At 52.3% G+C, this 24,901-nt stretch overlaps 1 protein-coding gene across 11 annotated transcripts in view; it reads right to left on the bottom strand.

Moving 5' to 3' along the window:
• RBFOX1 (RNA binding fox-1 homolog 1) overlaps positions 1–14,589 on the bottom strand; it is a 1,966,619-nt gene extending 1,952,030 nt beyond the window's left edge. For all 11 annotated transcript variants that reach the window (XM_075995067.1, XM_075995066.1, XM_075995073.1 and 8 more), the window contains exon 1: positions 14,365–14,589. In XM_075995067.1, coding sequence (XP_075851182.1) covers positions 14,365–14,574 — 210 coding nt within the window. In that variant the 5' untranslated portion in view covers positions 14,575–14,589. The remainder of the gene's footprint in view (positions 1–14,364) is intronic.
• Between the last annotated feature and the right edge of the window lie 10,312 nt (positions 14,590–24,901).

The raw sequence follows: 24,901 nt of genomic DNA, 5'->3' as shown, positions 1-24,901 counted from the left end.
AACTCGAGATCGTCCCATCTCCTGGCTGGATGCAGAGTATGGGAACTCGAGCAAGGTGCAGCACGCCAGGAATAGAAAGGGAGGGAACCAGGGAGGGAGAGTGACACTAGGAACCCTCTAGCTCAACTGACCCATCCACCTTGCTTTGTGGGAGAAAGGAATGGCGGATGAATCACACCTTCAACACACAGTGACATCACCCACTAGTAAATGGGCTCCTAAAAACTCCCAAGAACTCAGCCTATTTGGATCCACATGTGTTCAACTCTTGGGGGGGAGAGAGACAGAAGAAAAGGGTGGAAAGAAACCAGGCTCCTTGTGATCTAGCACAATGCATCCTATTTCACTTTACAAGGTTACCGAGGTCCAGAAAGGTTAGATAATCAGCCCAAGTTCTCATAGCTTCTAACTGGCAAAACAGGGGTTCTGACTCCACAGAAGTTTCCAACTGCTTCAACCCAGGAGCTGCCTTAGCTGCAGAGATGACTGAATCCACCCCTCATTTGCCTTGTTTGTAGATATTGCCTAAGGTCCCCTGTGAATACTTAAGATCAGGGCTGTTTCTTACAGACGAACCCTATAGAAAGACCCCAACATGGTTCCCCCATGTAAGAACCCTGCAAACAGGGAGGTGGGAGTCCCAGGCCCCGGTCCTGTCTCTGCCCCATCCTTAGTTTTCCCTGAGTGTAAAATAGCACCAACCATCTTTGACAAACTGCCTCCCCGAGGGGACAGGTGGAGGATGGGTTAACATCATTGCCTTTAATAGATAGTTCCAGAGTCCACAATGATTTCACAGGTTAGAAAATACCACAGGCACAGAAAACACTTTGCATTCAGATAGAATGTTTCCATTTTCAAAGATCCTCACTTGCCATCTAACCCTGTTGAGTTAGTGGCACCTGATGTTTTGAGAAGCCCTAGTACACAAGACAGTAGCATGCACGGCTTCTAACCCCACTTCCCAGATGAGGAGACTGAGGCAGAGGCTAACAGATGCCACACAGGGAGTGTGGTGGCAGGTGAGGATTATGGCCAGCCCTGTGCCCCAACCTGCCGCTCCCAGATCTGCTGGACTTTCAGCCATAGTGGACAGGAGGGCTGGATCACTCAACCCTGCCAGTGGGGACCAGGACCCAACTGTGCAAGCCCCTGGCTAACTTGGCCACATCCTGTCTCTCACATCCAGGTGAGACTCCAACTGCCACCCACCATACAGGCCTCGACAGAAATAGCAGTTCCTCAGGGAACATTTTCTTGAGCCTCCAAGAGTGGGCCAGTCCCTCTCCACGGCCCTTTGGCCTTCCCTACTGCAGAACTTAGCACCTTGCGGTCACTGTCTGTTCAAATATGTGTCCTTCCCACACTCGCCAAGTTATCTATAGCACCTAACAAGAATGATATTAATAATAAGTGGTAAAACCTAATGTCTACTGAGTGTTGACTATACATTTTTAATGTGGCATCTTATGTAATACTCACTGTATCTGCAAGAGTAGGAGCTATTAACGGCCAATTTTCAGACCAGAACCTGAGGCACAGAGAGGCTCTATAACTTGCCTAAGCAGCCAGCGAGGAGGTGGGGAAGCTGAGTTTGAGCCCAGCGAGTCAGATGCCAGAGACCACGTTCTCAACCACTAGAGTTGGTCCCTGCCCAGAATCTAGCAGGTGGTTAATGAGTCTTTGCTGAACATATGAACACAAGTATAAGCAGGTAGATCGATGGATATGTGGATGGATGGACCAACTTGAGCAGCACTGTCTGCCATTTATTCAGGGTCCTCCGAAGAATGGAATGCATTCTTTAGGGTGTCCCTCTACCTGCAGGTAGGTGGGCAAGGGGTCTTGCCCATGTAATACCCCTCATTTTTGTGGTGCCCAGCCTCAGCCACCACTCCCAGAACACTTCCTTTATTGACAAGGAAAGTTGAAACTCACATTGATAATTAACACAAATTATAGCTACAAGTGCAGGTGTTAAGCTAATGACAGCCAGGCAATCAATTATCAATAACTTGGCTGTGTCACATCACTGCCATGCTGAGCAAGTTCTACCAAACGGTTCTATAACCTCTCCATCGCATTAAGCATGTTCATCACGTCTTCCCCAACCCTGGGGAGAAACAGGGGTTATCAAGTACTCAGAGTTCACCCCAACAGGCTCCCCTTTGTTCCACCTGGGCTGACGTTCAGCTTGGAGACAGTCCCCTAAGGTTGGCTCATCATTATCTGAATTGACCCCGGTGACTGCCCACCCACCAGGTATCTTCACCTTTCACCACATATCTTCTTTTCCAAGGCTGTTCTCCAGTCCAGGCTTTACGAAAGGCTGGAATAGTTGTTAACAAAATACAAGACAAGCTGGGTGAGGAATGCGGGTGAGAAGGCAGCTCCAGTTACGGGGAAAAGCTCTATGCAATCTTGAAGACGTAAAGAAACTGAACAGCTATCAACACTTCTGCACAGCAAAGGAAATAACCAACACCGCAACAGACAACCTACAGAATGGGAGAAAATATTCCCAACCTATACATCCGATAAAGGGCTAATATCCAGAATCTACAAAGAACTCAAATCAGCAAGAAAGAAACAACCCCTTTAAAAGGCTAAAAGGCAGGCAAAAGTCATGAACAGCAGTTTTTCAAAAGAAGATAGACAAATGGCCAATGAACATATTAAAAAATGCTCAACGTCACTAATCATCAGGGAAATGCAAATTAAAACCACAATGAGATATCTCCTTACCCCTGTCAAAATGGTAATTATTAACAAGTCAAAAAAACAGATGCTGGAATAGATACAGAGAGAAAGGAACGCTTATATACTGTTGGTGGGACTGCAAACTAGTACAACCTCTGTGGAAAACAGTATAGAGAGTCCTCAAAGACTAAAAGTAGATCTACCATTCAATCCACCACTGGGTATCTGCCCAAAGGAAAAAAAGTGATTTTATCAAAAACACCTGCACTTGAATTTTTATTGCAGCACAATTCACAGCCACAAAAATGTGGAATCAACCTAGGTGCCCATCAATTCATGAACAGATACAAAAAATCTGGTCTATATATACCACAGTTACTACTCAGTGATAAAAAGAAATGAATTAATGTATTTTGTGGTAATTTGGATAGAACTGAAGACCACTGTCTTAGTGAAGTTTCTCAGGAGTATACAAACAAACAGCACCTGTGGAACTAACCAATGGGCACACAGCACACAGGGAAGTAAAAGTCCTTGTAAATCATGAAGGTGGGAAGGAGAGGAGGTGATGAGCAAAAACCTACCTAACAGCTACAATGAACACTATGTAGGTGATGGACACATTAATAGCTCTAACTCAAGCATTATCAAAGTTATCCACGTAACAAAAACATTTGTATTCCCTTAATATTTTGAATGCAAGGGGGAGGAGAGGAAAGGAGGGAAGGAGGACTAATATTGCATAACTGAAGCTGAAGAAGATCAGGGGCCATAGCAGATTACAAGCTAAATATGATACAGACTCCTGCTTTTTTTTTTTTTTTTGAGACAGAGTCTCACTTTGTTGCCCAGGCTAGAGTGAGTGCCGTGGCATCAGCCTGGCTCACAGCAACCTCAATCTCCGGGGCTCAGCGATCCTACTGCCTCAGCCTCCCGAGTAGCTGGGACTACAGGCATGCGCCACCATGCCCGGCTAATTTTTTTGTATATATATTTTTAGTTGGTCAATTAATTTCTTTCTATTTTTGTTAGAGACGGGGTCTCGCTCAGGCTGGTTTCGAACTCCTGACCTTGAGCAATCCGCCCGCCTCGGCCTCCCAAAGTGCTAGGATTACAGGCGTGAGCCACCACGCCCGGCCCAGACTCCTGCTTTTAATTGCAAACACCCATCCATTCATACTGACGACTGTGCTTCAAATATTGCTAAGGCCATTGCTAAGCGCAAGGCAGACAGACTGGGCTTTTAAAGCAATACAGTAAGAAGGCCTATAGGTGAATTCCTATTCCATCTTCTGGGATAACCCTAGGATTCTGGTTACACATGTTCTAAAAGCTGTCTCTTGCTCCTGCAATCAGAAAGCTACCACGGTGAAGAGTGTGCACCCAAAGACCAACCAGGTGAATTCTAATGCAGCCCCACCTCTGAGTCACTATATAATATTGACCAAGTTATGTCATTTTTCTGAGCCTTGATTTTCCCATCTGTAAAATGGGTATTCCTTCTTTAATCACCAATCGGATTCTAGCCGAGCACACGCTAAACACCAGAGACACAATGAGAACCAAGAACAAGCACAGCCCCTGCCCTCAGGGCGATCACAGTCTAGAGAGGGCAGATGTTCAGCAAAGAATCCCACCCAAAGAAACAGGTGGCTGTAGCTAGGCTAACATCACAACAGAAAAACACCTGGTGTCATGAAAACAGGCAACAGGGGATCACTGAGACTGCATTAGTGTGGCCAGGTGTCCCTGAGGATGTGGGGACTCAGTTGTCAGATGAGACCTCCACCAGGTGAGGGGGCAGGGCGAGGGAAAAGCTTTCCAGGCAGAAAGGCAAGATGTGCAAAGGCCCTGTGGCAGGAAAGAGCACAGAAAGGACAGAAGCTCAAAAGAAGCGACAGAGAGCAAGTGAGTATGCAGATAATCATAGCACCCACCTCGCAGAGGCGGCACAAAGACATTGAGACCCTGTGAGTAACGAGTTCAATGAGTGGCTAGACAGGAATTATCTTCAAACAGCACAGGGTGACGCCCTCAGTGGTGTGTCCCATGAAAAACTGCCACAGATTTGGAGGCCAGATTCAACAAGCCAGCTGGACACAAATGCACGGTCACGCTCTGTACACCCAGGGCAGAGCCCTGGATGACTTAAGTCATGATCAAGTGTCAGCAACCACACACAACCTGTGAAAGGGGAAGAAAACCTTCCAGAGCCGCAGTTGGTTTCTCCCAAAGGACTCTCAGATGGAAATTACGCGGCTCTTCTCGAGCTCCTAGGAGGAAAGGCCCTTGTCTGGATGAGTCAAGCACACTGGTGGGTCCCAGACAACTGGCCGTGTGCGTGTGGACACGTTCATGGTGGAAATGAAGAGCTTGTCTGGGGTGGCTTAATCACCAGGAGGGAGGAGCATCCCAAGCAACAACTCAGCGGTGACTGTCACCGGGGTTTTCTGCAAGTGGGAGGCAGCGAGGATGAGGGCTTCCGGTCTGTCTGCAGGCCCCCCACAGAGGGAGCTGGGAAGGCTTTGCAGCCATCTGCACGCTGTTTGCTGTCGCGTCTGGCTGGGCGGCTGAGCTCCAAACAGGTGGCAGGGGCGACGGGGCAGCTCTTGCCCCCGTGTTTGGAGAGAGGTGGGAGCACTGCCAGCCCCACAGAGGACGCAGAAGCAGGCAGGATCTGCACTGTCTCCATCCCAGCACCTGCAGACACCTGGAGAGAGTCCTCCGCATGGCATTCCCTGAACTCACACAAATGACTCCCATGTAGAACTGCCAGACGTAGTAAGTGACAACAAGACAGGACACCAGTTAAACTGGAATTTCAGATAAACAATAAATCATCTGGGGGGTAAGTATGTCCCAAATATTGTATGAGATATACTAATAAAAACAAATGTTAATCAGAGGTTCAGGTTTAACTGGACATCCTGTATTTTATCTGGCAAACCTAGCCCTGCACCATCACGACCTCACGCTCGAAACTCACCGAGGACATCCGACCTGCTCTGTGGCCTGGAAGCCACAGCAGAGCCCTCTGCCCCTTGGCGAGGTGGGCAGGGGGCTCCCAGGCTGGGGGCTCATCTCCGAGCCCACCCATGCAGCACCTGCCAGGAGCCTGTTTATTTCCTCTGCGCCCACTGACTGTGCCCCAGCCTCTGTCCCTGCCACGTCCCAACGGGCAGCAGTGGGCTCGGCTCTGAAGACGCTGCCCCTGGCCAAGCCAGTCCGGCAACAGCAGCAACCACGCATCCCGGTGCCCTGCCCCCGCTGGCCGTGCATGACAAGCCGGCACTGTGACGTGTTCCATCGGAGTCACTTCACTGAACCTGCGTGGCAGCCCTGCGAGGCAGATGTTATTTACTATATTAATATTATCCCCCACTTACCTTTGAGGAAACTGAGGCCTGACAGCGGCAAGTGCAGGGCCTCGACGTGCAGCAGCATTACCAGGAACACTGGAGAAAGGAAACTCGCCCTCCAGGGTGAGGCCGCCTGCCGGGGCTGGGAAGCCGGAGCCCCTGCCGGCAGGGCCGGGGTGTGGACACCGGGGTGTGGACTGTCCCGAGCAGAAGACAGTGAGGGGGCTGTGCCGTCTGCCCAGGGCGCTCCCGGCCGTGGAAGATGCCGACTACGGAAGGTGGGACCCCGCGGGTCCTCAGGTAGCCGGCGACCGGATGACATGTAACCAGGATGTCCACCGAGCGCAGGAGGCCCTCTGGCCCGGGTGGCCCACCCGCAGGAACATCTCAGAGAGCGCAGGCACAGGGCTCCGAGCGGCGTGCGCGAGGACAGTCACCACAATGCCACGTGTGACAGGAAGGGCGGAAACCGTGCAAAGGCTTCTGGGGACGGGATTGGTTGGTTGGCTGAAGCACTGCGCAGCCGCAAAGGCTTCTGGGGACGGGATTGGTTGGTTGGCTGAAGCATGGCGCAGCCGCAAAGGCTCCTAGGGACAGGATTGGTTGGTTGGCTGAAGCACGGCGCAGCCGCAAAGGCTCCTGGGGAATGGGATTGGTCACTTGGCTGAAGCACGGCACAGCCGCACGTCTATTAACCGAGGAGGTGGAGCCCAGGCTCCACGTGCGATGAAGTCAATGATAAGCCAATGAGGAGGAAGCTCCTCCAGACAATAAGCGCAGCATCATCCCATCTTTGTTTTTGTTTTAAAGATTAAATTAAAACTACTTGTGTGCAGATATACGTGCCCACACACACAGAAAAAGGTGTGGAAGGGAACCGTCGCGCGTAGGGGTGGGGAACCTGTGGCCTCCTGGATCTTTGAGTGTGGCGTTTTGACTGAATCCAAATTTTACAGAACAAACCCTTTCAATAAAGGGAATTGTTCTGTGACGTTTGGAATCGGTCGGGGGGTGCCCATGGGAGTCTGGGGGGCCACACGTGGCCCTGAGGCTGCAGGTTCCCCACCCCTCAGACTCTGTCATCTGGCCAATTCCAAGGATCCAAGGCAAGAAAGGCAGGGGCTTAAAACTCCATCAGGACAACCTAGGACAGAGTTCAAAAAATGAAAATACAAAATGAACAAAGAGGTCAGTAGCCTTTGCCTCTCAGGCACTCACACCCTGCAATTCAAGTCAACAGGTTTCCAAGCCACACAGTCTTCCTGAAACGGAGAGAAGCAAAGACATAAAGCCTAGCCAGGGTCCCCCAGGAGGAGGATCTGAAAGGCAAGGTGGGATCAGCGCACAATCAGGGGGCTGCACCCTCAGAGCCCTCACTGGCCCAGGACCCTGCTCCTCAGCAGGCAAGGTCTGGGGGTCACATGGAGTCCTGACTCCTTGGAGAAGCAAAGGCAGGAGCCCTGTGGGGCTCTGAGCAACCTGACACCTCCCCACTGGGGCTGATGGAAGGAAGGAAGCTGCCCCAAGAATGCGGGGCTCTCAGAAGCCCCCAGGGGATCTGCACCAGTGGTCAGAAGTCCTGTCACTTCACATGTGGTTGCTGCAAGGAGGGCTGTGCAGGAAGCTGCATGTTGCTCAGAGAACAAAAAAAGGAAATTAAATGCACCATCTGGTTATTAGCAAGAGCTGTTGAGGCAGACGCTTAAATATGCATGCCTAGACATTATAAAACTTGGGGGAAATGTTAATTTCAATAACCCGAGTTCTTGTGCTTGCAGCAACCATCCTTCTTTTTTCTCTCTTCCTAATAATTTGGAGGTGCTGCACAGAGCCTCAGAGTGGCAGCACCAGGAAGGCTGACCTCACCAGATTTTGGCAGCCATGCAAGGTGGGGTCCCAGACGCTTGCCGGAGACCCACCTTAGGGAGATACTGACAAGGGGAACAAAAGTTGCCACCTCCACCCTCCTTCTCATACAAAAGTCAGACGGCACACTAGCTGCCCAGCCACCCAACCACACCAGTGAGGAAAAACCACACACAGCATCCTGCCCCAGATGTGAAAGACTGGCAAAGCTGAGACTAACTCACTATGACCCCACCTCAGAGCTGTGCACGTTTCAAGGGTGGCGGCACCCAAGCCCCCATAGACACCAGGGCAGTGCGAAGTCCTCTTCACCTGCAGCTCTTGAGGTGCAGGGTAAGCAGTGTTCTTTTCTGTAAAAGGTCCAGACAGTAAATAGATCCACTGTGAAGGCCACCCAGTCTTTGTCTCAACTGTTCTACTCTCCCGCTGTCGCAGGAAAGCAGCCAAATAGACAGCATATGCATGTCTGGGTGTGGCCATGTTCCAATAAAACTTTATTTACATAAACAGGCGGGGGCTGGCTCTGGCCCTGGGCCATAGTCTGTCTCCTCCACTAGAGTATGAACCCCAGGAACCGGTCCACCTTGTAGACAAGCACCTGGTGCACAGGAGCTGCTCGGATACTTGGAGGAGCAATGAGGAAGACAAATTGTCCCCAGTGCGCAGAAGCAAGGGTCTCCCAACAGTGCCACCATGTGCCAAGGGACACAGCCAGGGCAGGGCTGTCTACCAAGGAAATGTGATAAAGTGACAGCAAGCATCATAGGAGCATAGGGCTTTGAAGGCACACACACAAACTATGGTTTTACAAGACCATGAGCACCTGGGTTTCACAGCACACACCCAGGTTGAGTGTGCAGTGCCCAGACTTAGGGTGACTCTCTGTCCCCCACCCAACTGGCCTCCATTAACATTCCAGCAACAATGTGCTATATACACCCAATGGAATACCATTCAGCCCTAAAAAAGAAAATCCTACCATTTGCAACAACATGTCTGAAACTGGAGGACATTATATTAAGTAAAATGTGTGGAATCTATAAAAGTCGCATTCACAGAAGAGTAGAATGGGGGTTTCCAGGGGCTGGGGAAGATATTGGGCAAAGGACACAGAATTTCAGTTAAACAGGAGGAATAAGTTCAAGAGAGCTATAGTCCAATATGGCAACTATATATGGCATACTTGAAAATCACTAAGAGAATAGATTTTAAGTGTTATCACCACAAAAGTAAGCATGTGAGGTAAGGTGTATGTACACTTGCTCCATCTAGCCATTCACGATGTGTACGTATTTCAAAACATGTTGTGTACACTCCTCCTGTACTTTATATGCACAATTTTTGTCAATTAAGTAGATAAATAAAACAGAAAATATCTAGAAATATAACATGTTCTCTTTAGAAAAATAATTAATTATTAATTAATATTAATTAACAAAATCCAGAATATGAAAAATTATCTAATTCAACTAAAACATTAACACAGACATTACTTCTATAAATGGTAACTGTTCCAACGTATTTGACCAAAATAGTCTCACCTAGCCACAATTAAATGTTTAAGTAATGTTTGATTGAATTTTGATGGTTATCAAATCATTATGGATTTTTTCAGATGTATCTGCAAAATGTGTTTGAAAACACATGAAATTTATTGCTATTTAGAAATGAAAGAATTTCCAGCAACAGCCAATGAGCATGGTACATCAAACGCAGTGGGCTCTCTCCAACACGGCTAAGCCCCGTCCTCCTCTCTCTGCTGTCTGGGAAGCCACGAGTCCTCTGGCTGCAGGTCCTCTGAGCCCTCCCAGGCACTCTGCTCCCTCTTGTGAAGGTTTCCCAGGGCTTAGGGAAAACCCCCTTCTCTGATGTCTCCACTCCCTTCCCAGGCAACCCCGGTCATTTCCATGGCCTCAACTATGGTCTAGAGTTGCCATGTCCCACCCAGACATCTAGCCTGGCAGACATCACCCCCAGAGTCTCAAAGCAACCTGAGCCAAGGAGTCCAGCATCAAAGCCCTGTTCTTCCCTGACATTCTGGAGGTCAACCTTGACCCTGCCTCTTTCTCACCCCCAATACCCGACAGATCCGTAAGTCCTTTGGAACGTGTCTCATAACCATTCCTGCACTCAGGCCCCCAGCTCCACCACCCCCACCACCACAACATCCAAGCCACAGGCTTCCCTGATAGGGACCCCCATCCCAGCCCCCAAACTCATCTCCCTTCTGCCCCTTGAGTTCCATGTCACACTCCAGAGGACCTAAAAGGAAAATGACCACCACCCTACTGAAATTAAAAGAATTAGGCAGACAGTTGCCTGAGGTCTAAGTCTTTTCAGCTGAGAAGCACAAATCCGGTTCCAGTTTGCCAGCACCAGGGTAGATGTTTCTGAAATAATCAAAGCCAAGGGCAGCAGAGCTCACGTTCCCAAACTACTCCCAGCACAGGGAGACTTGCTCCTCTGAGGGGGTTTGAAATGCCCAGTAAGTACCCTGCACCTCTCCATCCCAGGTAAAAAGAACATCCCCTGTGCCTTCTTCCTTCTAGAAGGGCCCTCCCCCAACTTGCACTTCCAGCCCCTGAAAGATGAGTGAACTTCCCACCGTTTCCCATGTAAGCACTGCGTTCCCCAGAAGCTCGCTGCACAAATTACAGGAGCGCCTCCCAGACACACCGAGTTCCAGTGGGTGGCCCTGTCTTCATGTCAGCTTGAGAGATCGTTGCCAGGGAAATATCTCCATCTCAGCAGAGAGCGCCTCAGCCTGTGGGGTCCAGCTGTGCTCAAATGGGAATCCAGAAATCCAGATGTTGGTGCAAACGCCCTGTCTCCTCGAACCAGCTTCAGAAGTCCCCAGTGCGAGAGTGAACCTGGGCCCCCCGACCCAACCCCGGCTCTGCCTGCCCACGTGCCCGCCTCCTGCAATCCCGGCCCCGGGGAACCAAGGGGGAAACGGGAGGAAACCTTCAAGTCCCGTGCAGAAGCCAAGACTGAGGTTTCGGCAGATGACATTCCCCTTTGCACCTCACCAGTGGATTCGGAGATGGAGGCTCGAATAATTTCTAAAAGGTATTGACCATTTCTTTTGTGCTTTTTCTGTGTTTAAAAGCTATGCCAAGCATTTTCCACTTATCAACTTATCTCAGTGAATGCCAGCATCACCTTCCTGTAAGATTGTCTCATTGTCTCCATTGTACAGATGAGGAAACTGAAGCCCATGGAGTAGTATTAATTTTCCAAGGTCATACAGCTCATAAGTGGTACAGTGGGGACCCAAACTCAACGCTCATACTCAAACATTTTTGCAAGTGTAGACCAATGGCTCTCAAGCAGGGTGATCTTGCTTGTGTCCCACCACCTGCCAGGAGACACTTGAAAAAGTCTGGAGATATTCCTGGATGTCGAAACTGGGGTGGGGGTGGGAACTGGCATCTAGAGGCAGAGGCCAGGGATGGTGTAAACACCCTAAGAGGCACAGATGGCCCCAAATGTTAACAGGGCCAAGGCCGAGAAGCCCAGGTGTAGACCATCACCAGTGAGCAGGGAACAGACCTGCACTTTGGATCAACCTCTGCAGGGAGCCCCTTGCTGACAGTAACCTGCCTGCTCCAGTTCCAACCCCAGGTGCTCCTGCCTGGAGATTCCATCAGGGGATGTCAGGGGTTCTGATGGGTTATTACCCTTGAATTCTCAGTTCTGCCCAACAACCTGGAAATCTCTGTCACCCTGCCTGGTCTTGAGGGAAGCTGAGCAAACGGTTGAAGTGAGGACCAGTGACCTAGGAGAGACTTTTCTTTCCGTATGGAAAGAACTCTGGGTCAGACTCACCCTGGGATTCACTAGAAAAAGGGCAGTAAAGGGCTGAGAGAACCAGTTTTTCTAAACCTTCTCATCAGGACTGGTGTTCAGGATGCAAAGAAGCCTGGAAACTTCTGATCCCTGGAGGGGAATCAGCCCCCAGGAATACACACCTCCCAGTGGGCCTTGGCGCTCAGGGGCTCCTGGGCTCTAGTCTATCCCCTAAAAGCATCCTCTAGCAACCACCAGAGAAAGCGCCCTCTGCCCTCCAAGACAAGAGCAGAGCCAGGGAGCCACCCCCAGAGACGACCGGTCACATTTAAACCTCAGCCGCCCAGAGCACAGGCCTGATGATGGGAAAGAATATTTTGTCCTTAAAAACATCTGGATACAGCACAGACAGGGCGCTGATGCCCAGGCAGCTTCTGCAGAGAAAAGTCCGAAATAATCAGCTATTACAGAGAGAGGATGGCTTTGACATTTTCACCAAGCTAATGGTCCACACAGACAAAATCTCATAAAAGGGCACTCTGTTCTTCTTGATCCACTCAGACATGGCCTGCGAGTGCAGAAACAGGATCTTCTCTCCTCAAAGAAATAGCTGCTAATCCCACACCAGCCTGGAACTGCTTCCCGGGTTCTTCAGACAGAATATTCCCATAGAAACTAAAAAGGAAAAAGAATCTGTCTGGCGGGCACTGTGGGCTGCACTAGGCCTTGGGCCAACCTTTAAACCTGAAAATCCAGATTCTGTCTCTTCCAGGGGCCACTGGACTGCAAGAGTCCAGGCACCCGGAAGAGACAGGAAATATTCAGGTTCAGGAAACAAGGTACACAGGATTCCCGTTTTCCTTTGTGGACCAAAAAATGCAGTGGGGTCTCTGCCACTGAAAAATGTCACCCTCTACATATAATTCTCTTAACCTCCAGAAAGCATTTGACGTGGAGATTGAGGCCTAAGCCCCGTCTCTGGCACGCACCCCAGAACCAAACATCTCACCAAGCAAGCTCCAAGGAACGAGTGTCAGTACCAGGTCACGTTTACTGAGCACATACTGTGTGCCAGGCGCAATGCTAACTGCTTTCTATACACAGGCCTTACTGCAGCTTCGGGAAAAATAGCCCCATGGAATGGGGCCTGTCGATACACTCATTTTGCCAATAAGGACTCTAAGGCTCAGAGAGGTCAGGTAACTGGCCCCAGGTCACCCAGCTCAGAAGGGGCAGAGCCAGGAAGCAAACCTGGGTCGCCTGGTTCCAGACCCACGTTCCACTGCACTTGGTCACGTCACTGCACTCTGATATCCTGGTCTTTGGCAGAATCCATGTAAAGGAGGGAGAGAATTTCAACGATGCAAGTTTCACGGCATGACCGTGCTTGGGACTGGGACCTCCCCTCTCACTGCTTGATGACCCCACTCCCTTTTCATCCTTTCCAGGAGTGTCCCCGCAGACCTTCTATGACCGCTGTCCTCCCCCTCGTGGGAGCTCAGGATTCACCTGGTTTGGGCGTCCAGGTGACCCAAGCTCCGAATGCAGTCACATCCACAGGGAGACGCGGTCGTCACTAGGAGAAGGGCTCCCAAACAGCGACTGGGAACAACCCCAGGGCCGGTCGGTGGGGCTCTGGTGCAGCCCCGGGGAGGGAGGGCTGCCTGCTGCTGCCGCCTAAACGATCCAGAAGGAAGGGGAACTCTCCCGCCTGGGGCTCATTAGCGACTGATCAAATTTCTAAGACAAGCTCAGCTGAGCAAATGGTCAAGAATAAAAACATGTGGAAGGAACAAAGAGGTCAACCCCATTATCCACGGAAAACCATCAAGGTGGCAACCTTCACCGGGGGGGAGCAGCTCTCCGGCCAGCCCCCATCTGTCCTCCGAATACACGTGCTCCCCAAACGGAAGGTCAGCAAAGTCACCACGAGGAGGGTCAGGAGAGGAAGCACAGAGTGAACCCAGGAGGCCGAGGTGGCCCGCGAGCCCCAACCCACACACGCGCCCAGTGACTCACGTACCACACTGGCAGCGCACCCTCGCAGTCGCCCTCCGCCGACGGGGACGGCGCGGGGGGTGCCAAGAAGTCGGCCTCGCGGGATGGGAAGAGGAGAGCGGATTCCGGGTGGAAGCCACCTGCCCCCTGGCAACTCCACTGCCCACCCAGACAGCGAGGCGGCAAGAGGAAGGCGCAGGGCAGGTGAGGGCTCGGCCAGTGCTGCCAGCCCGCGCCCAACGGAGCAGGCTTGGCCAAGCCTGGTGCCCAGGGACTGCCCTCCCAAGCCCCTCGCCGGGGGAGAGGCACACGCCCCGGCAAAGTCCCCGAGAGGCGCCCCAAACAGCCCTGCCCAGGATGGGGGTGCGTGGTGAGCCTGCTCTGAGCAGCCCCGCCTCCTTCCCCGTCCGGGGCCCAGGGGACACGGGGCTGCCCCCTCCCCTCCTGGGCCAACCTCAGAGTCCAGCGGGTCTCCGGCCGCAGGGAGTCGATGCCACCGGCACCTGGGCGCCTAGTTTCTCAGGAGGTCCCCGCAAGCCGTCCCCTCGCGCCTGCAGGAGTTGCTGCCCAATTATCAACTTCAACCTGACGGCGGCCGCGGCGCATCCCGCCCCCGCCCCCGGCCCGCAGGACCCCGCGCCCGCTCACTTACGCCTCCGCCTTCGCCACCTGCCGGGGTGCCCGGGCCGTCGCTGCCCAGACGCGGCGCGCCTTCCCCGTCCTCGGTCCCCGCGCCTCCGCCCTCCAGCCCCAGCCTCAGCCTCTTCTCCTCCGGGGGGGCGTCGTCCTCGTCCCCCCTCGGCCGGCCGTCCCTGCCCCTGGCCTTGCCCGCGTCCTCGGGGCTGCCGGGAGCGCTGGCCATGGCTCCGGGCGCTCTGCCTGCACTTCGGGAGGAGGAAGGACGCGGCCGCCTCCGGTGCGCGCGGCCTCTCCGCGGGCCACGGGCTTCTGAGCCGGCTCGCGCGGGCTCCTGGCGCTGCCCGGCCGCTCCCGGCGCGCCGCCGCCCTCTGCTGGCCGCCGGCGCGCACCGCGGGCACGCGGGACCGGGCCTGCGCGGGGCTCACCTGCGGGCGGCGGCCGCGCCCCCGCCCGGCCGGCCCGGCCCGGTGGTCTCCCTGCGCAAGGAGGATGGGAGAGAAGCTCTCCCCCGGAGGGAGGACACCAGCCACATTCACCTGGTCTTCACCGTGCTCCGCGCCTCCAGCGATTTGGAGGTGTCCGGACTACTGAGGCTGCTCCGACCACGTGCAGAATTAAGCCTGGTGGATGATCTTAATGCAAAGGCACCGTCTCTGCGTTCCCTATGGACAGATACTTCCTGAGCACCACTGCGCACCAGGCGTGGTGACCGGGGAGGGGGAGGTTGTGGAGAACAGGCAGGTGTTGTCTCTGCCCCTGTGGAGCTCTGCGCCCGGCCGTAGGGCACTGGCCACGGTGCCAAGGGCTGCAGAGAAACACCGGGTGCGTGGGAACCCGAAAGGCAGGAGCCTCAGCAGGTCTTGGGGTTGGGAGAGGGACAGCGGCAGGAAGATCGTGCTGGAGGAAGTCACAGCTGAGAGATGTACCAGAGGAGTCGTTCTCAGACTGGTGAAGGGTGTTCAGGGAGGGGGAACAGCATGTGCAAAAGCCCAGAGGCTGGGAAGGAGGCCTGTGGGGCTGTAACGTGGTAGGTAGGCATAGGATGGGCAGGGATGGGGCCATGCGGGACCCCTGCAGCCCCTCCCACCCCCTACCGCCAAGGCTCAGGTGCCCAGCAGTGCAGATGAACACAGGGAGGAGACTCAGCGCTATTTTGAGGGGTCACTGATAATGCTGGGTGAGCCAAGGGTGTACCCTGGCATCCATCTGGGGCGCCTCCACTGCGTGGGATATGCTGAACCAGGAGGTATTTACTGGACATTGAGGTGCTATGCCCAGAGTCCTGGGCAAGGTGGGTGAGCCGCAGCAGGCTCCTGTCCCACCTCAGGGGCCAGAGAGGTGGGGGAGGCTGTGTCCTTTCAATGATTCTGCACCAGGGTCCGAGGATCCTGTGCTCCTGTACCCCCTGGGAAACCCCCACCCCCTGCACTGGGACCCTGTTGCATAATTGCATAATCCTCCACTAAGCCCCGGGAGGCGGTCACTGCCCCTGCCTTGCTCACTGTTCTATCCAACAGTGATCATGGTGGGGGCACAGAGCAGGTACTCAGGACACCTGTGGAGGTGAGTGATGGGTCTGCTCAGCACGTCCCCTCCCCCTCTCACCAGCACGAGTAATTCCAGTAACCACATGTGGGCTTTGAGACTCTTCATATTCCTCTAAGCCTCTCAGCAGCCCTGCGGGTGGGCGCTATTAGTATCCCCATTGTGCAGAGGGGGAGACTGAGGCATAAAGAGGGTGAGTGACGTGCCCAAGGCACACTGCAGTGGCTGGAACCGAGTGGCAACGGCACTCAGTCGCCAGAGGCAAGGTGGGCACCGTTGCCATGGTGGACAGCACAGTTTGACTCCCACAGGCCTTGGTGCTGGCGAATTAACCGTGGTGTTCCTACAAGTGAAAGAGATGAGAAGCCTATTAAATTTGTATTTGATCTGCATAAGTGGACAAATTCTAGGTCAGCTGAGCAGAAGCCTAAACTGAATCATAAAAACAGAATAGACCAGTTTGGGCAAGATTGAGCCCCCGTCTCTGCTAAAAACAGAAAAATTATCCAGGCACCGTGGTGCACTCCTGCAGTCCCAGCTACTCAGGAGGCTGGGGAAGGAGGATCGCTTGAGCCCAGGAGTTAAAGGTTGCTGTGAGCAACAATGACGCCACCGCCTTCTACCAGGACATCCCACGTAGAAGCTGTGCTCTTACCTCTGAAACCTTTTGACACCTTTGGGGAGAAAACATAAGTCAGGGTCCCAGGCCCCACCCACCCAGCCCGACCCAGCTCCAGGGCCCAAGGTCATAATGTCAACCCCATCTTTTGCAGCAGCGTATGAAACTAGGCAGGAAACTTAGGGACGATAAAAGGACACAGGGCCGCCAGCTGGTCACAGGTGCTCTGGTTGCACTGTAAATGCTGCTTGTCCTCAGGTTTAATTTGGCCACCTCTGTCCCAGTACACGTCTCTGTTTGTCTCCTGTTTCTCTTTGCAGCGAATTGGGTAAGGGCAAAAGCTATAGGCTCGTTCATCTTTGTTGTTGCTGTTTAATTAATAGACTTTATTTTTTTGAAAGCAGTTTTAGGTTCACAGAAAAATGAGCAGAAAGCATAGAGTTCCCATAGAGCCCCCCCAATGCCCCCATCTCCAGGGTCCCCTGCTATTCACATGACGCTTTAGTGTGGTGCATTTGCTACAGTTGATGAGCCAGCAATGTACACTGTTACTAACTAAGGCTCATAGTTCACATCAGGGCTCCCTCTTGGTGCTGTACATTCTAGGTGCTTGGATAAATGCATCCACCATTGCTCTATCACACAGAATAGCCTCACTACCTTGAAAATCCTGCCGGCTCAGCGCAATCGTTCTTGAATCTCCTTTGCCTTCCACAACACCAAGCCCTGCGCTGGGCCTGTGACTGTTGAACCCATGGATTTTGCCACAAATGGCACCAAACGTTTCCATCCCAGACAGGTAAAGGAAAGTGGGTGTGAGGTTACAATAGACAGCAGAGGAGACGGTGTGAGTTTACTGGGTCACTGTGACAAGGGACCACTCCTCAGCTTCCAGCAGCATGACTAGATCTAGTGATCACTGCAGCAGAAAGTCCAGGAACAGAGAACTTTCACCTGGAAAAATGCCTGTGAGTTCCCCGGGAGCCCAGAAAATGGGCAACGTCTGAGCCGACAGCCAAAAGTGGAACTGCAGAGAAAGAAGAGGGAGATTTTATTTCTGTCACTCTAAGGACAGAATTCTCAACCTCAGGTGTGGAAGTAACACGTGAGTAAATAATAAGTAACAAAAGAGCAAGCAAATCGCCGGAGCCTATGGGGGAGTATGCAGCATGGAGGAAGACGTACCTTCCGCGCTGGGGAGGCCCTTGGGCCACCATCCTGCCCCACAGCCCCATGGAGGAGGAGATGTACCTGGGCCCCTCCAAAAGCAGAGCCCGAGACAAGGGTTCAGGTGAAAGTGGTTCACCTGGGGCAGATTCCAGGACACTCTGCTGATAGACTGGGGACAGGGTATGACTATGGGAAAAGGCAGCCAGCTGATAGAAGTTTGTTACCAACCAGGTTACCACCGTGAGCATCCCAGAGCTAAATGCAACTGAGAAACTGCATAGAAGGCACAGCTCAGACTTACCGCGGCCTGGGGCTGCGGGGTCTGGGATATGCATCCGTAAAATCTCACCAGTCAAGACTGAGGGCTGCTCCCTGGAGCGTCCTGATTTCCAAGCGCTTCCGACAAAGTGGGCATCGGTGGCCACAGCGAGCGTCAGGCAGAGGAGCAGCAAGGGCACTGGCAGCACCTGCCGTGGAGCCCAGGCCGGCTGTGGCCAGGAGGGGGTCAGGGTGGGGATGGGGAACTCCTTGGGCAGGTCCCAGGGGTGTCCGGAGCCTCCCGCTTCCATGGTGGGGCTGAGAAGGCGGGTGGCTCTGCCTGAACTCTGCAGACAGAGCCTGATCAGAGTCCCGGCTTCGCTCTTCTTAGCTGCATAAGCTCGGGCAGGGAAACGCAACTCTGGGAGCCTCGATGTCTTCATCTGTAAAATGGGGATAACAACAGTTCCTTGTGGGATTGCTGTGAGCATCAAACAAAATTATGCATGTAAAGCTCTAAGCCTGACATATATTAAGGGCTCAAAAATGTTCACTTTAAAATGTCATTAATCTGCATGTTTTTCTCATAAGGAAGGCAAGTCTGGCCCTGAAGCTGGAGGGCCCCGAGCCTTCTGCACGTGGCTGTGGGGGTGAGGTGGGAGGGAGGCTGGAGAGCGAGGAGTTGCAGCCACAGGGGAGCAGTCGGGGGCCAGGGTTAGGGGGGGCGGCTGCACATGGCCCTGCGGCCAGGTCAGCCGAGAGAAGCTCCAAGTCTGACATCTGAAGCTGGTCACGAATTAGATCGCGAGGAAAACAAACCCACTGCTTCCCTGCTGAAATCCCTCTTGCAAACTTCTAGCCATCTGGGAGGAGTGGGGGGGGGGTCCAGCAGGTGGGACCACCCTCTTCCCACCAAAACATGCATGCCTTGGGCTCTTAGCTGAGTCCCCCCAGGATGAGACAGTCACTGTTCCCAAGCTCCCACCTACCCAAGCCATGCAGGTCCCCTGTTAGGGCAGAGCCCTGAGCCCGAGGTGCTGCGTGCTCTCCCGTGAGCGATGCCAGCAGGAGTCATGACGGTGCAACCCACAGCTGCCTCAGCAACTGCCCCCCAAGCCCACTAACTCCCAATGTCATCTGTGAGCCACCTACAGCGTGGCCATTTGCTGCCGGCTGAGACCCCAATGTCAGCCCTACCCCTAACACACTGAGCCGGGAAGTCGGGGTCTCTGCTGCTCCGCACCGTTGCTGAGAATCCCCTAAATCTCGTCTCACTTTCCACCAGCCCAACCGTGAGGACATCATGCTGCTGGAGGTTCATTCTTAATTTTTAGACTTCTTGTTAATCATCAAGATGCAAATGACATTCTGGTGAGGGTCCAGGTTTGCAAATGTCACTTTTTACCCATCTCACCTTTAATTCTAGGATGTGCCTGGAATCCCGCGTCTTTCTTGTCCTCCTCCTGCGGATCACAGCAACCCACCTCTTCCTCTGCTGAAATGGCTCGCAAACGGGGAGGGGTTTCCGAGGGTCTCTCGCACCCCAGCACTCAATTTTTTCATCCTCCACTTTGAACCAGCTTGGTGAGCAGACATCTGCTAGGACAAGAGAACAAGCACCAAGCATCTCTCCAAACCAATCCTGCCAGCCCTTCTCAGAGGCATCATGGGCACAGGGGTATTTGTCTTGATCATCCAAGTCTCCCCTCCGCCTGTTCTGAATCAATGGGCGCGTGCTCTGCCCCACTGTTCCCCACCACGGGTGCCAATCGCTGCGAGAGCCTTTTAATGCACGCACACGCCGGCTCTCACAACAAAAATGAATCCTTGCCTGCTCCTTAGTACGGCTGCCCGATACATGGCAGAGTTCAGAGGAGACGGCATAAAAGCAGTGCCCACACAGCCTCTGTGCGTGAGAGACCATGCTGGGGGGAGGGAGGCAGGGTCCCCCCCAACCCCAACCCCATCCTGTCTTTATAAGACAACCTCAGACGGGGCCATGGGGCAGCCACGGGAGTGAGAAGAGCAAGTCCTAGAACCTTCAGAGGTCCTGGGCCCCGAAGCTTCTAGACAGATCCGTAGCCAAGCACTCTGGGGCCCTCAGACCTTTAACATCTGACGATCACCAGAGCGTGAGCTGTAAGAGCTCATTTTTTGTAGGTCACATTTTTCCCCCAAAAAACCCCAAAAAATTTCTATGTAACTTATAGTGTGAAGGAGAGATTAAGATGGGTTTTTGTGGGCAATGAGATAAAACCCATAATAGTTCATTGAACCCTCTGCAATTGTATGTGCTTGTTTCCATTTTTCTGAGAGGGAGATAAATTCAAATTTACAACGGGGTCTATGACCCCCAAAAAAGGCAAGAACCGCCAAACTGTGAATTTATTCCAATATTTAACATACCTTGATCTTGAATATGACCAAGGAAAGGAGAAAAGGGGAAAATGTCATTTTTTTCCGATGCCTACGCTGCATGGGGCACTTTGTGTGACCTCCCTCGTCTCTTGCTTAGACTAATGAGATAACTATTATCATCAGCCCCATTTTTCAGATAAGCAAACTGAGGATGGGAGGCACAAGCTGATTCCCAATGGCATCCAGTGGATGGAGCCACAGTAAGGTGGGGCGGAGGGAAAGCCCCCTCTCTGTCCACTGAAGGGTCGCTGGAATGACTGATGCACAAAGAGGTAACAGACAGGAGAGAAAGGTGAGCAAACGCGTTAAAGGGAGTCCAGCAAGTAGGAGACTCCAGGAGGGGCAGATGGCTGAGGCTCAAATACCCTTTTCACAGGGGAATGGGGAGGGGGCTAGAGGTAATTTTAGGGGCAGTCAGTGATTCTCTGGGGAAATGAGTGAGCCTGAGGAACAGTGTCCTGGGACAAAGCTCCTCCGAGCTCCGGGGCAAGTGTGGGAAGGGGAGGGCGGGACGCTGCCGTGAAGAGAGGCCATCCCACAGCGCAGACAGTCTCCCGGGCAGTTTCTCAGTGGCACCCTCGCAACAGGTGAAAAGTCTGTCTGCACATGGGGAAGGCTTTTACTCTCTTCCCAGGTGGTTAATCTTTCCTGGTTATTTGATGAGATTGCTGGGGTGGGGGTGGCAATGGGATCTTAAGACAATTGCATTTCTTCTGGAAAGAAGTTTCCTTAGATAAGAACATGTCAGAGAGAACCCCTCCTTGCACTTGGGCAAAGAGGCAGCATCAGAGAGACGCGGGCTGGGGAAGGTCAGAGGGAGAGCTGGGCTCCGAGGCTCACTTCTGAGGCCTTCCTGCTTCAGTTCCGAGTGCTCAGCATGCCAGATCACCTGCTCACGGGTATTGTTTCCTGAGCCCCACCAGTAACGATATTGGGAGAATATTAATAATGATCGCTGGTATTTTTGAGAGCTTACTGGGTGCCAGTCTCTGTTCTAAACATTTTATGTGTATTAGTTCATTTCATCTTTTTTACAGCCCTTTTTGAGGTTGGTGGTATCATCATCATCATCCTCCTCCTCATCCTCATTTTACAGAAGAGGATGCTGAAGCTCTGAGAAGTTAAACAACTGGTCTGAGGTCACCCAGCTAGTCAGGGATGAAGCTGAGACTTGTGTCGCAATTGTCTGCCCCAAGCCCGTGCTTACAACCTCTCAGGGACACCACCTTCCAGAACTTTCACTATAAAATCAAGCAGACTTAGCTGCTTAGGACCAGCAAGGACCGTGGTGGTTCTATAATAATACCAAGGTTGCTAACGAAGGGCCTTATCCTTAGTTCTTTCATCTGCAGACACCAGTCACCACCCAGGAGCCTCTACATCCATCCAAGCCCACAGTCAGGGTCAGAAATCATTTGAACACAGGTACTCTTGGCTCCTGAGCTGGCGCCCTGAGGCAGGATGCAGACACATGCCCAACATCTTACATTCCTGCATGGGAGTCCCTGAGCTTAGTGAAAGGCAGTAAGGTCCAAGAAGGTCCTTGCAGGCACAGCAGGCAGACAGCAAGCCCCTGGCTACCTCCAAAAGTTATGCCAGAGAAAACCAAACAGGCAACCATGGGGTTTGGGGGGGATGCCCCTGACTATCAAAACAGAGTAGAAAATTCCCTATCCCCTTGGACTAAGCAAGAAGCCAAAGCCTCCTATGACAGAATGGAAACCTCTTTCACCTTCCCTCCCACAGAACTGCCAACCCCAGCACTATGAGCGAGGCTAGGAGTCCCAGTGGGCAAGGCTACCTGTGTTTGTGCCCCAGCAGTGCCACCCTGCTGTTTTATGGGCATGAGTAAGGTACAACCCCAATCCATGCCTCCAGCATGTGTAGTAATAATAATCCCCGTTCTTACACACACGCATACACACGCACACGTGCACATGTGCACTGTTTGAGGATCCTGGGGCAGTGAATGGAAATGCTAACAAAAAGATGTGTGCTCTCCCCCCAGCATGAACTTGTAGCACTTGACCCCAGTCTAGGCAGGAGCCATCATTCCACTACTATCTGTGTGCAAACATCTTTTTTCTGTACACATATATATATATGTATATATAGTTCTCTCTGTGTCGCTCCATCCCCTCACTCTCTCATAACTACTCATCTCTTCCTCTTAGAATTGCTCCTACTTTTATACATTAGCCCATGCAACCCAGTTATGACCCTAGCCACACATCCCTTTTCTTGCTGGCAGGGTCTCTGCCTTCTGATCCCTTGCAGCAGGACTTGAACTTCAGCACCATGGCCAGAGCCAATTCCCATTTTTCTTCCAGGTGGTGGATGGATGGATGACTGTGGATTTCTGACTCCCCATCTCTCCCCATTCGTCCCCCTCACTCTACCTTTCCTTCCCCCTCTCTCATCTTCCTTCCTTCCCTCTCTTTTTCCTCCCCTCTACTTAGTGCTGCTTGGGCAAGATGTCAAAGTTGTGCCCAAGGAGGGAGGTTTCTATGACAGACACGGGGACACCAGCTAGCTGGCCAAGAAAACAGCTTGTGCAGGTCCCAGGTGCATGCACCACCTGGGGACACCTCGCCTTGGCTCTGGTGTCTGATTGATTTGGACACCGAGCCCTGGGAAAGGGACAAGGAATCAAAAGGGTTAAATACTGAGGTCTACACTGTGCACATCTGTCCCAAGGTGAACTAACTCCAAACATGGCATTTCCCATCCCAGTCCAGAGCAGGGGAAATATTGGAGAATGGGTGGGCTAACAAGTAAGGATTCGCATTCTCACTGCCGACGTTTTGCTACTCTCTCTCCCTCTTCCTTGCACTCTGTGTGGGGCACACCCGAGTGTGCGTGTGTCTGTGTGTGCTGTGTGTGTGCATATATGCTGTAGAGGAGGCAGGGAGGGTCACAGAGAGGGGGAGGTGTTCACGAACAAGCCTGGTAACAGGACGGGAGGCAGCCAGCTCAGTGCAAAAGCAGAATAAGGAACAGCAGACATGTATGCAACTGGGAAGAGGCCCATTCATTTCCCCTGTGCAAATAATTTAAAAAGACATAACATTTCTGAGCAATGGGTATGGCCAGGCACTGCTCATTGCTTTACATGCATCGCGCCCTACAATCATGACAGCTCTAGAGGTGAGCACTGTTCCCATAACACAGCTGAGAACACCAAGCCTCAGAGAGACTGAGTAACTTGATCAGAGTCACACAGCTAATATGTAACAGACACACACGTGAGGATAGAAAAGGCAAGATTTAAAGAGTGAAGACTGGTCCTACTGGAGAAGTTAAATGAATTGGAGTACAGCAAGTTTAGAGATTAATTTTCCTTATCTTCCAATCTCGAAAAACAATTTTTATTTTATTTTATTTTTTGAGACAGAGTCTCACTCTGTTGCCTGAGCTAGAGTACCATGGTGTCAGCCTAGCTCACAGCAACCTCAAACTCCTAGGCTCAAGTGATCCTCCTGCCTCAGCCTCCCGAGTAGCTGGGACTACAGGCATGTGCCACCATGCCCAGCTAATTTTTTCTATATATTTTAGTTGGCCAATTAATTTTCTTTCTATTTTTAGTAGAGACGGGGTCTCGCTCTTGCTTAGGCTGGTTTCGCATGCCTGACCTTGAGCGATCCTCCCGCCTCGGCCTCCCAGAGTGCTAGGATGACAGGCGTGAGCCACCGAGCCCAGCCTTGAAAAAGAATTTTTACGAAGACAATGCTGATTGAGTTCTTCTCCATGTGCACAAAGTACCAAAGGAAAGGAAAGTACTTCCATTAAAGCGTCTGTGGTTTTAGTTGGATAAATGCTAGGCTTTGCCATCAGGGCAGTTTTCATCTGTTTGGTTGGTTGGTAAGAGGCCCATAATATATTCTAAAGCAAAAGAAACAGGCTGGGCGCAGTGGCGCATGCCTGTCATCCTAGCACTCTGGTTGGTTAGGTTTGCTTTCAAGTGGGAACGTGGATTCTGTGATATAAGCAGCACTGATGGGGAGTTGAGACTTGAACTTGAATTCTGCCTCTTCCGCTAACTTGGGAGTCACCTTGGGCAAGCTGCCCCAGCTCTTTGGGTTGTAGCCACCTCCCTTTCTGCTGCCAAGAAGGAGGGGCTCCGATGATCAGGCTATCTGGTGATCCTTCAGCTATGACATCAGCTTGTGTTCCCAAAGGTGCAAGGCCTCCTCCCCTTCAAGAGCTGAAACAAAAGCAGCACCAGACCATCTAGTCTCCGCCCAGGAGCTTAGGGAGGAAGGGCCGTCCCCAGCCACGTTTGACATTAGTCCCCCAGGAAAATGCTTGCTGAGCCTGCACAGAATGCAAGCTGCCCCCCACGCCCCCCTGAAGCCAGCCACCGACCGCCCCCCTTCAGGTGCTAATCCATCAGCTGGGTTTCCTGGGGAAACAGAGCTCATTCTTAAGCTCTCTTTTATGGCTTTTACCCAGAATTGATTTGAATAAATCAGTCTAATGCTCTCTCTACAATGGAACCAATTGTAAAAGAGCTTTATTTGCTCAGCTTTGAAAGGTTGG

The sequence above is a fragment of the Microcebus murinus genome, chromosome 19, assembly GCF_040939455.1.
Source record: "Microcebus murinus isolate Inina chromosome 19, M.murinus_Inina_mat1.0, whole genome shotgun sequence".
Lineage (NCBI taxonomy): Eukaryota > Metazoa > Chordata > Mammalia > Primates > Cheirogaleidae > Microcebus > Microcebus murinus.
The sequence above is the reverse complement of the archived record's forward strand: the minus strand, read 5'-3'. Positions and strand labels throughout refer to the sequence as shown.